The 17368-nt window shown below is 38.3% G+C and overlaps 1 protein-coding gene across 6 annotated transcripts in view; it reads right to left on the minus strand.

The window, feature by feature from the left end:
• Positions 1-17368, minus strand: part of DLC1 (DLC1 Rho GTPase activating protein) — a 434197-nt gene that overhangs the window by 307196 nt on the left and 109633 nt on the right. For all 6 annotated transcript variants that reach the window (XM_006075395.4, XM_006075393.4, XM_044937824.1 and 3 more), the window contains 2 exons: positions 8954-9103; positions 609-749 (listed from right to left, as the gene is read on the minus strand). In XM_006075395.4, the coding sequence (XP_006075457.2) occupies positions 609-749; positions 8954-9103 (291 nt within the window). The remainder of the gene's footprint in view (positions 1-608; positions 750-8953; positions 9104-17368) is intronic.

Below are 17368 nucleotides of genomic sequence, written 5' to 3' on the forward strand. Positions count from 1 at the left end.
TAGTCCGGAGAAGGCAATGGCACCCCACTCCAGTACTCTTGCCTGGAAAATCCCATGGGCTGCAAAGCCTGGTAGGCTGCAGACCATGGGGTAGCTAAGAGTCGGATATGACTGAGCGACTTCACTTTTTTCACTTTTCACTTTCATGCATTGGAGAAGGAAATGGTAACCCACTCCAGTGTTCTTGCCTGGAGAATCCCAGGGACGGGGGAGCCTGGTGGGCTGCCGTCTTTGGGGTCGCACAGAGTTGGACACGACTGAAGCGACATAATAGCAGCAGCAGCAGCAAGCCTTGTAGTCAAAATAATAATACAGGGAAAATCATGTGAAGATTTTCATTCTTATTTCTTTAAAGTTCTGAGTATCCAGCAACAAAATTTAATACCATATTTTGCATAATTTTAGAACAATGACCCATTTTAGGAAAGTACTTGTATAATCATCTATAAAACAAAAAAAATAACATTTGTTGGGTTATAGTTAAACATTTCAAGTCACTACAACTAAGAATCCAAGAGTATTTCTTCTAAATTGAATAGATGAGATATCAACTCTTACATGATGATCATCAACACTTCATGCTGAAACTGTTATCCCATATAACTTACCATAGACTTGGGTTTGGTTCCAGAATTGGCCACTGGGGTGGAGGACTGTGGGTCAGTGGACTCAGTGTTAGAAGACAAATTTACTTGTGTCTGATTTATCGAAGTGGTATCTGTTCCACTCTCAGGTCCTGATTCCAGATCCTATTAAAAAATTAATTGATATGAAGGATATATCCACACTCTCTACATGCCTTTCTCCCTGCCTCCCACACATTTTCACCTCCTCCTCCTCCCAACACACACAGACACACCACATAGTTATGACAACCAACACTGGCCTGTCACACATAACCATGCACTATTTTGTATTAATGACTGTACTCTTTAGAGGGTCTCACTTTAGAATGTAAATACTGAAAAGAGGTAATACACTCCTTTAGTAACTTAACAGCCAACTGTGCATTGGAAAGGGCAGTAGTGGTAGCTAGCTGCTGCTGCTGCTAAGTTGCTTCAGTCGTGTCTGACTCTGTGCGACCCCATAGACGGCAGCCCACCAGGCTCCCCCGTCCCTGGGATTCTCCAGGCAAGAACACTGGAGTGGGTTGCCATTTCCTTCTCCAGTGAATGAAAGGGAAAAGTGAAAGTGAAGTCACTTTGTCGTGTCCAACTCTTCGCAACCCCATGGTCTGCAGCCTACCAGGCTCCTCCGTCCATGGGATTTTCCAGGCAAGAGTACTGGAGCGGGGTGCCATTGCCTTCTCCAGGTAGCTAGCTAGGACACTGCAATAAGTCGGCAGATATTAATATAAGCCCACAGACAACCCTGGCTCATTGTATGACCCTGAGTAACTCACTTTACATTCCTCATGCAATGGAGTTATGGGTGTCAAATGAAAAGATAGTTCTCATTTCTTCTCACCTCACTCTCTTCTATGTTCCCATTAAATCTCCATGGTGACACCTACCATCATGGCCTGGAATCATTTAGCTCAAGGGTATGTCTATCTAATGAACTAAAAGCTATTTAAGGGCAGAATTACACTTTGTCATATGTAATTCAATTCCCACATTTGAAAATGAGTATAATAATCGCAGGCACTCATAGAGGCTTATGAAGATTAAGCAAGATAATGCAAATTGTATGCAAAAAGCACATATTCAATTTCATTAAATGCTAGGCATTACTGTAAATAATGTTATTATTAATATCATTATGTTTTCTGAGCAACTAGTACACAATATGTGGATAAGACATGCCTGTTCAATGAACGCAGTTACTCAGTAATCGCTCCAAAGATTGTGCCTTTAATTTACTAAATGCTATCTGCATGTTATACAGTAGCCTGAGAACACAAAGGAAAGGCAAGGATGAGGAGAATGCAAAGGGTGGTGGGTGGGCGGGAAGTGAAGGCATACATCACTTAATAATTTTATCCTGAGAAAATTATGATTTAAATACCTTTGTGTCTACTCTTTATACATCTCAACTGTACCATGGCCCACATGCTTACACATCATCTGCCCTGTACCCCAACTCTCTGGTCTCATGTTCCACCATTCTCTTGTTTCTGTTTGCTTCCGCTATACTTGCTGTTTGTCAGTCCTTCTAGCACACCAAGGTGGTTCCTATAGCAACTGTGCCCTTTCTAATCCCTTGCCCAAGTATTTCCCTTTGCCGGCCCTTGTCACTCAGCTCTCAGTTTGAATATCACTTCTTCAGAGAAGCATCCTTTGACATTCCAAGCTCAAATAGTTTCTTCCCTCCGACCTCCATAGCATATCATTCTCTGTTTTACAATCTTATCACCTTATTTATTTACCATATATCAATTTTATCCATCAACCATCTTTACCTATGTATGTATCATCTATCCACCTTTCATTCATTTCTATATCTAATCCTTTTATGTCTCCCTTTATTGGGAATCTATGTATCACCAGAGTAGGGGTTTCACCTGTCTTGTTCACTGATACATTCACCAGGCTTATAGTAGTACCTGGCACTTAGAATATGCTCATAAATATTGTTGTATGAAAGAATAACTAGACTGACAACATTAATATTTAACCAAGGGCTTCCCTTGTGGCTCAGCTGGTAAAGAATCTGCCTGCAATGCAGGAGACCTGGGTTCAATCCCTAGGTTGGGAAGAATCCCCTGGAGAAGGGAAGGCTACCCACTCCAGTATCCTGGCCTGGAGAATTCCATGGACTGTATAGTCCATGGGTTCGCAAAGAGTCAGACACAACTGAGCGACTTGCACTTTCAAGGAGGCACAGCATCTCTACATTAGAAACTATAAGATATTGATGAAAGAAATTGAAGAAGACACAAATAATTGAAAAGCCATCTCATGCTCCTGAATTGGAAAAAATAAAATTGTGAAAAATATCATGCTACCCAAAGTGATGTATAGATTCAGTGCAATCCCTGTCAGAATGCCAATGACATTTTTCATAGAAAAGGAAAAAATAAAGCCTAAAATTTGGATGGAACCACAAAAGACTGTGGATAGCCAAAGCAATCTTCAAAAATAATAACAAAGCTGGAGGCATCACATTCTCCTATTTCAAATTTTAGTACTATAGTAATCAAAACAGTATGGTACTGGCACAGAAACAGACACAGAGATCAGTGGAAGAGCATAGAGAGCCTAGAAATAAAAGCAGGCATGTACAGTCAACTAACATTAGACAGTGGGGTTAAGAATACTCAATGGGGAAAAGCAGTCTTTTCAATAAATGATGTTGGGAAAATCAGATATTCACATGCAAATAAATTAAATTGGACCCCTGTCTTATACCCCTCACAAAATTTAACTTCAAGTGAATTACAGATGTCAATGTAAGATCTGAAACTGTAAAACTCCTATAAGAAAGCATAGAGAAAATGCTTCTTGACACTGGTCTTGGCAACAATTTTCTTGGGTATGACACCAAGAGCACAAGCAATAGAAGAAAAAGTAAACAAACGGGACTGTATCTAACTATACGGCTTCTGCACAGCAAAGCAAACAACAGAGTGAAGATGTAGCCGATAGGATTAGGAGAAAATATCTCAAACCTAATACTGGATAAGTAGTTAACATACAAAATATATCAGGAACTTATACAACTTACTAGCAAAAAACAAATCTGACTAAAAAATGAGCAGAGTGCGAGTAGACATTTTTCCAAAGACATACAAATAGGCGACAGGTACACAAAATGATGCTCAACGTCACTAATTATCAGGGAAATGCAAATTAAAACCACGGTGAGACATCACCTCACACCTGTCAGAATGGGTATCATAAAAAAGACAAGAGATAATGAGTGCTGATGAGAACGTGGAAAAAAAGGGAATTCTACTACACTTTTGGTGGGAATATAAATGAAGATAGTTACTATGGAAAACAGTATGGAGGTTCCTCACAAAGTTAAAAATAGAACAACATATAATCCAGCAATTCCATGTTTGGGTATACATCCAAAGGAAATGAAATCACTGTCTTGAAGACACATCTGCATCCTTCTGTTAATTGTTATATTATTCACAAAAGCCAAGACATGGAAACAACCAAAGTGTCTATTGATGGATAAATGGATACAGAACATGTGAGATACACATATACAAATACACACACATATACACACACAATGGAATACTGTTTATCTACAGAAAAGAAGGAAATTCTGCCTCTTCTGACAACATTGCTGCTGCTGCTGCTAAATCTCTTCAGTCGTGTCCGACTCTGTGCGACCTCATAGATGGCAGCCCACCAGGCTTCCCCGTCCCTGGGATTCTCCAGGCAAGAACAGTGGAGTGGGTTGCCATTTCCTTCTCCAATGCACGAAAGTGAAAAGTGAAAGTGAAGTTGCTCAGTCGTATCCGACTCCTAGCGACCCCATGGACTGCAGCCTACCAGGCTTCGCAGCCCATGGGATTTTCCAGGCAAGAGTACTGGAGGTGGGTGCCATTGCCTTCTCCTCTGACAACATGGAAGGACCTAAAAAGCATTACGTGAAATGGAATAAGAGAGACACAAATACTGTTTAAATCTCACTTGTATGTGAAATCTAAAATAGGGCAAAACAGAAACAAGGTAGAGGGGTGGTTGCCAGGGGCTGGGAGATGGGGAAAATGGGGACATTGGGTCAGAGGGTACAAGTTTCCAGTTATAAAATGTTTAAGTTCTGGGGATCTAATCTTCACTTTCGTGACAGTATTAACATCACTCTATTATATACTTGAAAGTTGCTAAGAGATTAGATATTAAGTGTTCTTACCACATACATATACACAGGCACACAATTGTAATTATACTAGTTAATGGACGTGTTAACTAACCTTATTTGGTTATTATTTTGCAGAATACTGTAACAAATCAAAAACTGTAACAAATCATTACATCATACACCTTAAATGTTGTTATATGTCAACTATATCTCAATAAAGCCCCAAATAGAAATTTAAAAGGTGGAAAACAAAGAAGGTGTATAAAATACATACAAAAGAATAATAAATATGAAACAATACAACAGTATTTAAGTATGTGTGTGTATATATAACCCTAACTAAATTTCTCATTCCCGAGTGATTTCAGATTAAGGGATACATATTCTTTTCTTTTTTTTTTTTGCATGGGAAAGACATTTGACATTTTACCATAAGAGAAAAATAATGTATTAAAATTTCATATTGAACCAACATTAAATGGATAATCATAAGTAATTTATAAACATCAAATGCATAATCTTAAATAGCAGGTAGTTTTTAAGCCATTTCTATTTGACATTTATGTTAATCAGAAACCATTTGCATTACTTTTCCTTCCTGTTTATGAATTAATTAGGTAAATAAGAGGGTAACCTTGCACCTTTCTAACAATATAATAATTCTGAGGTAAAATAATAAATATTTTAAAAATCCATCACTAATTGTGCTTTTACCATTTATAGACAATACTGTACTGTTCCATGTTCACAAACTCTTTGGAAGATATTATTATTATCACCTGATGGATGATGAAGCCAAAGCTTAAAGCAAGTAACTTGACTAAATTCACAGTCTGCGGCAGGGCTGACATTAAAACTCAGATCTGTCCGACCCTCACTTGTCCAGCTCTATCAAGGCAGCCTTCATAAATGTTAGCTCTACCCTTATGAACCTATTTGCAGGGCAGGAAGAGAGACACAGACACCGAACAGACATGTGGACATGGTGGGGAGGTGGGTGGGATGAACTGGGAGACTGGGGTTGACATATATACACTACCATTCATAAGCGAGAGAGCCGGGGGAAGCTGCTGTGTCGCACAGGAGCTCAACTTGGTGCTTTGTGGTCACCTAAATGGGTAGGGCTGGGATGGGGTTTGGGAGGGAGGTCCAAGAGGGAGGTATACAAGTGTACATATAGCTGATTCACTTTGTTGTACAGCAGAAACTATACTCCAATTAAAAAAACCCTTATTTTATTTTTAAAGCCATTCTTTAAGACTCCAGCTCATATTATTTTTTACCACTCCCTTTATTATAGAGAATCTGCCTGCAATGTGGGAGACCTGGGTTTGATCCCTGGGTTGGGAAGATCTCCTGGAGGAGGGTATGGCAACCCACACCAGGATTCTTGCCTGGAGAATCCCTATGGAGAGAGGAGCCCGGCAGGCTATAGTCCACAGGGTTGCAAAGAGTCGGACACGACTGAGTGACTAAGCACACAGCACATTATATGTAGAACTCACTCTAACCTTTTCTTATAAATAATTTCAAACTGAGGTCACTGTTTCATTGTATGTCTTCCCCTCCGTCCTAAACTGTAGATTCACAGTGGAGTATGAGGGTGTGTCAGAGGAGGCTTCTCCTCTGAATCTAGGACAGAGCTCCTTGATGGACAGTCAAAGTCATAATCATCTGTTACAACCCACTTATTCCATGGCACAATTATCAAATGGAATGGAAATCACATGTGGAAAAATTTTTGATGATGAGAGAATGTTAAAATTAGCTTTAAATACCAAGGAACAGAAATAAAGAAAAAGGGATGACTTAGAAAAACACAGAGACCAAAAAGAAATTTTGAGGGATTCAGGCTATGTCTTATTCATCTTTAGCCCAGTGTCTGGTGTGAGTGAAGACATGGGAGAAGGAAAATGAATTAACAAATACCAAATACATAGTCTGTATCAGATCTTTAAATGCATTTACATATCTTCTTTCATTAACTCCTCCCAATAAGCCATTAAGTAGGAAACAATCTCTCCTGCTTTTACGTGAACTTGAAGTTGAGAAATTAAATACTTTTCTTATGTTCTCAGACATTCAGTTGCAGAGCTGGCATCTGAACCCAGGCCTGCATACTCTAAAGGTTATGTTTCTATTGTATTATTGGGCTTATTTCAATTATCTGCTGAACTAAAAACTCAGAAACACATTTTTATTTACAGAATCAACCACTGCTCAGCGAGGATGGTGATGGTCCATGAGACAGTGCATGTGATATAAAATCCAGTTTACACTTGAAATGGAGGGAGAAGAAATAGATGTAGGCAAATCCTAATCATCACCCACCTTAGCTCTTGTTTTGTATTGTCTTTACCTTTCAACGAAGAACCACATGTAGCAGGTAAGGGCTGTTTTGCTCTCTGAGCTGCAGACAATAATGTGGAGTTTTATTTAGCAGAAATCTGTGCTGTGCTTTTTTCCCCTAAATATCTAGTACTGAGGAAAGGTCAATATAGAAGGAAAAGAAGAACCATTAAAGAGATAGGGAGAGATTAGCAATTCATAATAGAAAACTTTAAAAGAGAAAATGTATCCCACATGTACATTAATGGCAAAAAAAATACTGAGAAGCCTCTCCTATTGAAAAACAGGGCTTTACATTTACTGAAAATGATGAAAATGAGCACAAAGTGAAATGGTGAAAATGAGCATGAAGCTTCTCTACACCTTTCATCTGTAAACAAGGTTAAAACACCCTTCTTATTGGTCTTCAGGAGGCTACTTTGGTTGTGTTTCCTTCACTTGGATGCCTGTCCTACTGAAGTATGTGTGAGACCCTATGGCACCAGGAGAGGAGTAAGTGATTCTGTCTGGGAAGACATATGGAGATTTAGGGAAGACTTCACTGTAAAGAAAACATCTGAGATGAATCCTGAAGGATAAGGAAAAATTATCCCGAAGGTTACAAACAAGGAGAAAAATGTCATTTCTACTGGCTTTCTAGGTCTAGACTGAAGTATTTAATGTCATATTTTTTTCATTTTTAAATTAAAATTGTTTTTTACTCAAGGTATCAGATTCCCATAATAGTCAGCTATGAAAAGAAGTATGGGATAGTGGTTGAATGACATGGCTCTTGTACATACAATTACTAACTTTTCTATTCTTTTTACTCCGAACAATGTTATAAGGAAGGAATGTGTTAGCATACGTAATGCAAGCTATGTAATGCATTCATATATACTAAGGTTAGCTACTAATTTAACTTGCTTATTTTCTGTGAAATATTCTGTAAAACAGTCATAATAAGTCTTGAATAACTTCATAATCAATAGTAGAACTATTCAAAATAATTTGATACAGAATAGTTCTATTTTGGTAGGTTCTCAAAAGGGGTCCATGGCTTAATTATAAGTAAATTCTACCATCACGTTTGCTAGATATGCAAAAACTAAGCTGTTTAATATGAACATAATATTAAATATGTGAAGTGTATAGACATTTTGGCATCTATGTCTTCTAAATTTTATCTTCGGTGTTAGACTCTCAAAAGAGATGAAATTAATGAAATTAACGCACAGTAGAATAAAGTTTTCACCTCTGTCCTATTCATTATGTTTCACTGAGTGAATTTTAGAGTGTTCTCAAGTTGATTTCAGGTAAATTCTTTCTTGTAATCTGCTGAGTTAGTTCAATCAGCATTCATTCCTCCATCCATCCACGTGCCTACCCATCCACCCATCTACTTGCCCACTCATCCACCCACTCATCCATCCATCCAATCATTCATCCATTCATCCACAGATATTTATTAACCATCTTATATATCCAGTGTAAATTTGTGGGATACTGGAAATAAAATACTAAACAAGATAAACAGAGCATCGCTAATGGTGTTTACAGCATATCAGAGAAGACTGACAATGAGGGAAACAACAGCAATGAAGAGAACTTGATCACTAGGAAGCAAAGTAACTTCCCAAAGTGACCCTCTTTCCTGTCTAATAATAACCATTTTCTTTTGAATCACACACATCTCTTATGGACTCTGTGTGAGGCCTAGAATGATTTGAGTGATCTTTATGGAACACTATAAGGGTCGCAAGAGGGTAGACTGGGCCATCCAAGATGTTTCATTCTCAAGAGGGCCTCTATAGGTGCAGGGACACATTCACACGTGGGAAGCGGGAGGTGGGAAGCTCACAGGGACTTGCCGCCGCAGGCTGGTTGGTGTGCTGGACGGAGAGGAGCTGGAGCTAAGGGCATTCTCAATGTCCTGATCGAGCTGGTCCAGTTTCATGATCAGCAGCACCATCGAGTCTAGTCGTGCCCTATCCCGATCTTCTCTTATTTCCTGAGGAACAGAACATGCCATTACTGAAAAAACATGCCAAAATGTTTTTATTCTTGGAAAGAATAAAAAGTTCCCTGTTCTTCAATGGGACACAAAGGACACAATAATATGCAGTCTTCTATTTAAGGGGGCAGGAACGTTCTATTCTGTACCATCAGTGGACTCTGCACTGGGAAAATACCGACCTCCTGCCAAGAAGGCATTTTTACAGGAATATTAAATACATATTTTCTAGAGCAAGGCAAAATGAAAAAGAGGCTTAACATCAATGATACTGATACATTCATTATTTTCAGATTAATTATTCTTGGGAAAAGTTGTATATTTTCTTTTGTCAAATCAGTTATACACACAAATCATTTATAACATACTAATAATTGTTTTCAGGTTAGACATTTAAGGATGCATACAAGATAATATTTTTGGATGACTATTTCTGAGTATAGTAAAAAAAAAAACAGGAAAAGAATCAAACAAGGCAGAAATTTTTGTTTGTTTTGTTTTTTGCGTGAGGCCACTTACTTACTGCTTTTTCAAGCTATGTTATTGCCTATATTCATTTCCTTTTTTTAAATTTTATTTTTCTTTTTAATATAAATTTATTTAATTGGAGGCTAATTACTTTGCAATATTATAGTGCTTAATAAGCCAATATCATTTTCAACCTTCTTTCACACACTTTTGGAAAAAAAAAGCCTCTACAATCACATGAATTGTGGTTACTTACTTTGAATTCTCTATAACATAAACATATATTTATGGAAATACTTTTTCTTATAAAAATAGTTAAGCTTCTCACTGACCATACAGAGTTATTTGCACATGACTGTTTACTATTCTTGTGTGTTCAAGTCATTAGTATTAGGAAACTTTAAAATGTTCTGTAATGTGCAAAGTATCAGGGTTGGGCAGAATAAGGGTAAACGAAATTAAAAAAAAAACAAAACATGAAAGCACTGTAAGTTTCCTTAGAAGCAAGATCTACTGAGAGGTGTCATGGACTCAGGACCAGCGCTTTTGAGGTAAATCGTCATTTGTGACACATGTTGCCATTTTCTCATCTGTCTAAGATATCTACCTGGGTGAAATCAGCTTTGAAAGGACCATCAGCAGTGACCTCAAAGGGAAATTCTACTGTGATGAAAGCCTGAAGAGTGGGTACAAGGGAGTAGTTAGGAGGTTTTGCTAAGGGGATGGATGAGTAGTGGCATGAATGAGGTGACTGCTTGAATCAGATCTTTGATTTTGTTTTTGGACTTTTTCTTTTAATCACCCTTAATTCCCTAATCACCATTAGGGCAGACCCCAAAGAACAAGGTCTAGGGTAATTGCATGGAGTCATCTAATGCCATAGTGGTCTCTGTGCTTCAAACAGGTAAAGCAGACTTAATATTAACAAAAACTATTTTTCACAAGTCAAATAATTGGTTTATTAGATGAAGTTGGTCAAAAAATCATTAGTTCAGCTACCATTAAGAAATTATTTGGGTAAGCTGAACCTGTGCTTGGTTGAAAGTTTAATGTCAAACTGAAAGACTGAGTCCTACTTCCATAAAGTCATTAATTTTGAGAATACATTAAGAATTTTTCTGAGTTATGTTAATTCCCTCAGAGTACTATAGTGTAATTATTTCTTCAGTTTCCTGCCATCATCTGTGTTGTCTAAAACATTTAATGAGGCTCTGACAGAGAATTACAGAACTTTTGTGATCATAAAGTTGCATTGTGCTTAAGAAGGGCCAGGATATTTGCAAACAGACCTGAACATTACTCATTATCATATTCCTCAATGCTACAGAACTTTGTTATATATTTTTAAAATGTTATTTATAGTAAAACCTGCTTATACTTTAAAATAGAGTCCCAGAAATATTAAAAAAAAATAATTCTCTTCTAAATAATACAGAAAATGGAAGAATCTGCCTGAATAGAAGACTTAAAATCGCCTTAATTACTCCCTCAATGTATTTGTTATATAATTTCCTTCTCATTTAAACCAAACTTGTGTTTGGCAAAGTAACGTTCTTTGCATATCTCTATGTTCACGTATGCTTTTGTGTGATTGTCTTTCATTCACCAGTCATAACATCCTCAAGCATAAAGATGAGGTTTTACCACCAGGCAGACACAGAGTCAAGTTTTACACTGTATATGCAACACTTTTACAGGAATAAAAATATTAATGAAATCAATAGGAGCCAGTGAAACAACATTTCCCGGAGTGTTAGAAAATATGTCTTGATATTTTTCCAGCTACTCAGTTAACGTTGGATAAAACAGTATACCCTGAAGCTATCCTACCTATCAACAGTAGACTTAGAAACAATTTGTATTAACTGGATGCTGAGATTGTGCTTTAAAAACTTTTTCAAGTCTATGGGCTGAGCATCGAATTATTTTAAATGACCTGCCAAAAGAATAAAATCAAGCAGCCTTGGTCTAAGATATTTCTTTAGAGAAATAAGCTTATTGCATTTCCCTTTCATTCATGGATGCTCCCTTGTTCATCACCTATTACAACGTTCAGCCTGAAATGTAAGGTACACAGACTAGCATCAAACATTACCCGTTAAACATCACAAAATAAGAGTTGGCTACAAATCAGATGCTTTGGATACATCTTCTGTCCTTGTTGTTAAAGCTCAAGTATGAATATTTTGCAAAGTTCTAACTTTTCATATGTCCATGGCTAAACTCCAGCAAATAGCTCATGTCTGAAAACAAAGCTGTGTGTTTGCAGATTCTGGCAAGGTTGAACTCTACAGCAGGGCTTTCATTTCATGCTGTCCCTACAGGCCAGGGGAAGAGGAACTTCTTAATGAGCGAGGCAGCCTTAGTTCTATGCATTTCAGTAACTTAATCCCCTTAAATCAAAGCCAAGATGTGACATTTTTTCCCCTCCTATCTTCCCTGCAGTCACAACTGCTCTGTGAAAGGGAACAAAACGTTCATCAGTGAATAAGAGATAGAAAATCTCTGCTGTCTTCAATATTATAGTCAACATGAGAAGACATAAGGAAAGTAAAAAAATGCATATACATATTTTCTGATAGGAACAAGGGTAAGAAGAAAATAGATAGGGTAATGAGGTACACAGTAACTGCAGGGGAAGTGTCCCATCTGGTGGAGTGTGGTCAGAAAAGAGCTTTCTGCCGAAGTAAGAGTAAACCATGATTTGATGAAAAAAAAAAAAATGAGGTAGAGGAGAGAAAGAGACAAAGATAGAAACGGAGAGAGAGAAAGAGAGAAATAAGGAAGGAAAGGGGGATGTGAGGCAGGGAGGGAAGGGAGGAGGAGGAGAAGAGTGGGTAGTAGAACCTGGAAATCAGCGTCCCATGCGGGGTGAAGAGCGATATGAGGACGCTGGGGTGAGAACAAGTGTGGTGAATAAGAGGAAGTGAAAAAAGGTTAGGAAAGCCAGGGGAGGGAAAGTGAGTGGGAGAGTGAGTGGGCGCTAGGACAAAATGAGGCTGACTATAAACAGGAGCCAAACTGTATTCTGTTATGAAGGTCACTGTAAGGAGGTCAATTTTATTCTTTGTGTAGTGGGGCCACGGGCAGGATATAAGCAAATGAGTGACTCAGTGTGATTTTCAAACTTTCAGAGTTCTTGCCACATTTTGACAACCAAACATTTTTGGAACCTCATCACATTTTATGTCTAGCAATGCCACACAACAAATACAGGTGAAACAGTTTAGTTTATCCTAAGATGATTCTTCTAGTTCTAGCCATAGTCCTTTTTTCTGCTGAGGTCCCATGTTACAGTGATTATAAGGAAATAATAGAAATTTTTATAATCAAGTCCTATAATCAAGTCCTATTTATATAATCAAGTCCTATATTTTGAGATCGAAGTGAAAAAGAAGTAACTGTTTAGGGATCCTATTTCTTGGAAGTAGGGAGTGAGTGGGCAGTGATACGTCAGAAAATCTTTAGCAACTGGATCTCCAAATAAAAAGAAGCCCTGATTTGTAGTGTGTGCCGACTTCTCTGTAGTGTAAATACATCCATGGCCAATTTCAAGCTCCCAGCTAGACATTACTGAGTGCAGTTTTGGGAGAGATGCACACAGTTGGCTCTTATGGTCTGTGGCGAGGTAATGCACAGGGGCTCCAACACACACACACTAGGAGCGGGGACCAGTAAGATAGAGAATCATTCTCAGAATCTGACTTGAACGGAAATATTGACAATTAAACCAACAGCTGTAATGAAGGTGTAGTCAACATAATCATATATTGGAATAATGCATTTTATTTATTTGATGCATTTACTCTCCCTAATATTTGCTTCCATTGCCCAGGTAGAGTTCAGTATATATTGCAGGTTTAAATTTAATGACCTTCTGGAAGGTTCTCTTTTTTTCTGGTAGTGGCTCCTTTATTTACTTTCTTGGTATCATCCCTTATCTATGTTTGCAAAATTCCCTAAAATGTATTATCATGAGCATATCTATTTGTATTTTTACTTAAGTAAGTCAAAATTTGTTTCTTTAGGTTACTCATTATGCCACTTGGATACTTCATTCAACACCTGAGACTTTTGAAACCTACAGGTCCAGGACACCAATGTTCTGACTTTGCAGGTGAGGAAAGTGATTCCAGCGAGTTTTAGGTCCAGGTCACATTTCTGTTGGTAAACTGACAGGCCTAAAGCTGGCTCTCCCTGTGCCTTGCCCTAGTCTCTTTCCACTTTGCCTTCCTTCCACAATTAGTTTAGTAATCATTTCCACATCATGCACACTCTCTTCCAACTCCCACACCCTGGTTTATATTCTTTCTAACATATAGAAACTATGTTTTGGAAGAACGCCAATGACCACAACTTATTACAAGATATCTTTGAAGCATCTGGCCCAATTCTTTATGCTTTTATTTAACAATCATTCAGGATATGTTTATTGACCATCTACTGCATGCACTGCATCGTTTCCTAGGACGCTACTGCTTTCGTATTTTTACAGCATAAGTTTTAGAAATGCTGTTGCTATTGTTCAGTTGCTAGGTCATGTCTGACTCTTTGCAACCCATGGGCTGCAGCATGCCAGACCTCCCTGTCCCAAACTATCTCCCTGAGTTTGCCAAAGTTCATGTTCATTGAGTTGGTGATGCCATCCAACCATCTCATCCTCTGCCATTTAGAAATGTTATGGAGACAGATTCTGCCTTCCTCTACCTTCCCAGTTTCTCCCTCCAGAACTAGACAGCCTAAGTAAAGCCTGTTCCACGAAACAGCCTTTCAAATATTTGAAAAACTATGTTGCACTTATTTTCTTTTTCATGGTAAATCATTCTCAGTTCCTTTAATTATTTCTGTTATATTGTTTATATATATATATATGAAAACATAATTATAATGTTTTCAAATCCTTATTAGTTCTGTTTACTCTTCTCTGGATATGAGATAGTTCTATCAGTGACCCAACTAATGGCTGGTACCAAGGATTACATATATTACTTTACATGTTTTCTGACCATGAAGACAGAGAAGGCAAGTATTTCTCCATGTTCCGTATACCCTCTTTAACACAGCCTAAGAATTAAGTGCCTGTTGAGAACTTGAACAGGCTATTCTTAATGGGATAGTCTCAATCTGCTTTTTTAATGAGAAGGGTTTTTTTGACCTTGAGTCAACCATGTGATATATGTCTCTTTCTCCCAGTATGTGCCTGTGTCCTGCTAAGAACAGAAACATCCTGTTGTCTTGAGACTATAACCAGCTGTTGTCAAGGTATAGATAATGTACGCAGCTGCTGTGGAACAGATTTCCAGTTGTTTCTTTTTCAAACACAAGTCAGTGTATACTTAGGCAAATTACGAGAAAAACCTCCTTTCAATCTGATTTGTTGTCAAAACCTAAGATGGCCAAGCCACGCAGTGTTAATTGGGCAATTGGAAAGAGCTCCTTCTTTACTCCCTTGAGCTACTTAGTCCCTGGGCAGTGAAGTCACTTTGATCACAATGGTATAGGGGAAGATAAACAGAGATTTTAGGGGATCATTCTCTCCAGGGTCATAAACTGGAATCCATTGAACGGGAGCTTCTGTGACCCCTCTTTCCTTCCCTCTGAGGAAGATAATCTGACCCTCTCTCTTTCTCCAAAGGCTCTTTATTGAACAGCATAGAACACAGCACATACACAGGGAGTGGGGATGATGTGTAAGTTATTGGACATTTCACAGACTGGGCAAACATGAGGTCCAGAGCAAAGGGTGCCTCCCTTAGAGCTGCACAGGCTCCGTTTTCCTTATGCCAAGCATTTGGAAGGGAACCAAAAAATTCAGTGAAATACCCGGATGCTTCCAAATAGAAGATATTTGGCTCAGCAAATTCAGCACTGCCTGAATGTTCTGCTTGTCAATGAGTTGTGGCATCCCATAGACAGGCATAATAAATTAAAGGCTAGGCCAGGAATAGAATTAAGACTTCCTGATTCACAAGCCAAGGTTCTGGCCTCTACACTGTCTTTGATTCCATACACATCTTACTGGCTATTCTGGGCTGCTAATACTCCTTGCTCACCCGTAAAAGAAAGAGACCTTTCAGCAAAGAGCTTGGCTCAACTTCACTCTGAATTATTTGATCTAAAGCCAGCTGGACTAGTATGAAATCTCATATTAGTGTTATAAATTTCATTTGACAATAAATTCCTCATTCTAGACTTTCCTTTCTTAACATAATATCCTGCTTGAAGAATCAGAAAGTGATTAAATCTTTGTTTCTTCAGAAGCAGTGAAGATTTTCATCTGAGTTGACTGGCAGAAGCTAAAAATAATGTAATTATTTTATGCCAGAATTTCTAGGCAAGTTCAATAAGTCAGCCTTAATTTTTATTCAGGTGCATTTTGAGATAAAATTTATGCAGACTGGTAATAAAGGTAAACAGAGGTAATAAAAAAAACACAACTACTATCTCCCACTTGCCAGATATAATCTGTTCAACCACAAAATCTTTGTATGTTATCTTTAAGGAATAATAACATATGCCAATATCATTTTAATATTAGATGACACACAGAGATAAATATCACCCTCATTTAAAGTTTGATATATACATTGTAGCATCATATTAAGTGTCTGTGTTTAGTTCAGTTCAGTCACTCAGTCATGTCTGACTCTTTGCAACCCCATGAACCACAGCACACCAAGCCTCCCTGTCCATCACCAACTGCCGGAGTCTACCCAAACCCATGTCCATTGAGTTGGTGATGTCATCCAACCATCTCATCCTCTGGCGTCCCCTTCTCCTCCTGCCTTCAATCTTTCCCAGCATAAGGGTCTTTTCAAATGAGTCAGCTCTTCACACCAAGTGGCCAAAGTATTGGAGTTTCAGCTTCAACATCAGTCCTTCCAATGAACACCCAGGACTGATCTCCTTTAGGATGGACTGGTTGGATCTCCTTGCAGTCCAAGGGACTTGCAAGAGTCTTCTCCAACACCACAGTTCAAAAGCATCAATTCTTCAGTGCTCAGCTTTCTTTATAGTCCAAATCTCACATACATACATGAATACTGGAAAAACCATAGCCTTGACTAGATGGACTTTTGTTGACAAAGTAATGTCTCTGCTTTTTAATATGCTGTCTAGGTTGGTCATAACTTTTCTTCCAAGGAGTAAGTGTCTTAATTTCATGGCTGCAATCACCGTCTGCAGTGATTTTGGAGCCCCGAAAATTAAAGTCAGCCACTGTTTCCACTGTTTCTCCATCTACTTGCTATGAAGTGATGGGACCGGATACCATGAGCTTCGTTTTCTGAATGTTGAGCTTTAAGCCAACTTTTTCACTCTCCTCTTTCACTTTCATCAAGAGGCTCTTTAGTTCTTCTTCACTTTCTGCCCTAAGGGTGGTGTCATCTGCATATCTGAGGTTATTGATATTTTTCCCATCAATCTTGATTCCAGCTTGTACTCTATCCAGCTCAGCATTTTGCATGATGTACTTTGCATATAAGTTAAATAAACAGGGTGACAGTATACAGCCTTGATGTACTCCTTTTCCTATTTGGAACCAGTCTGTTGTTCCATGTTCAGTTCTAATTGTTGCTTCCTGACCTGCATACAGGTTTCTCAAGAGGCAGGTTAGGTGGTCTGGTATTCCCATCTCCTTCAGAATTTTCCACAGTTTATTGTGATGCACACAGTCAAAGGCTTTGGCATAGTCAATAAAGCAGAAATAGATGTTTTTCTGGAACTCTCTTGCTTTTTCCATGATCCAGCGGATGTTGGCAATTTGATCTCTGGTTCCTCTGCCTTTTCTAAAAC

This window comes from Bubalus bubalis, chromosome 1 (assembly GCF_019923935.1).
Source record: "Bubalus bubalis isolate 160015118507 breed Murrah chromosome 1, NDDB_SH_1, whole genome shotgun sequence".
Taxonomy (NCBI): Eukaryota; Metazoa; Chordata; class Mammalia; order Artiodactyla; family Bovidae; genus Bubalus; species Bubalus bubalis.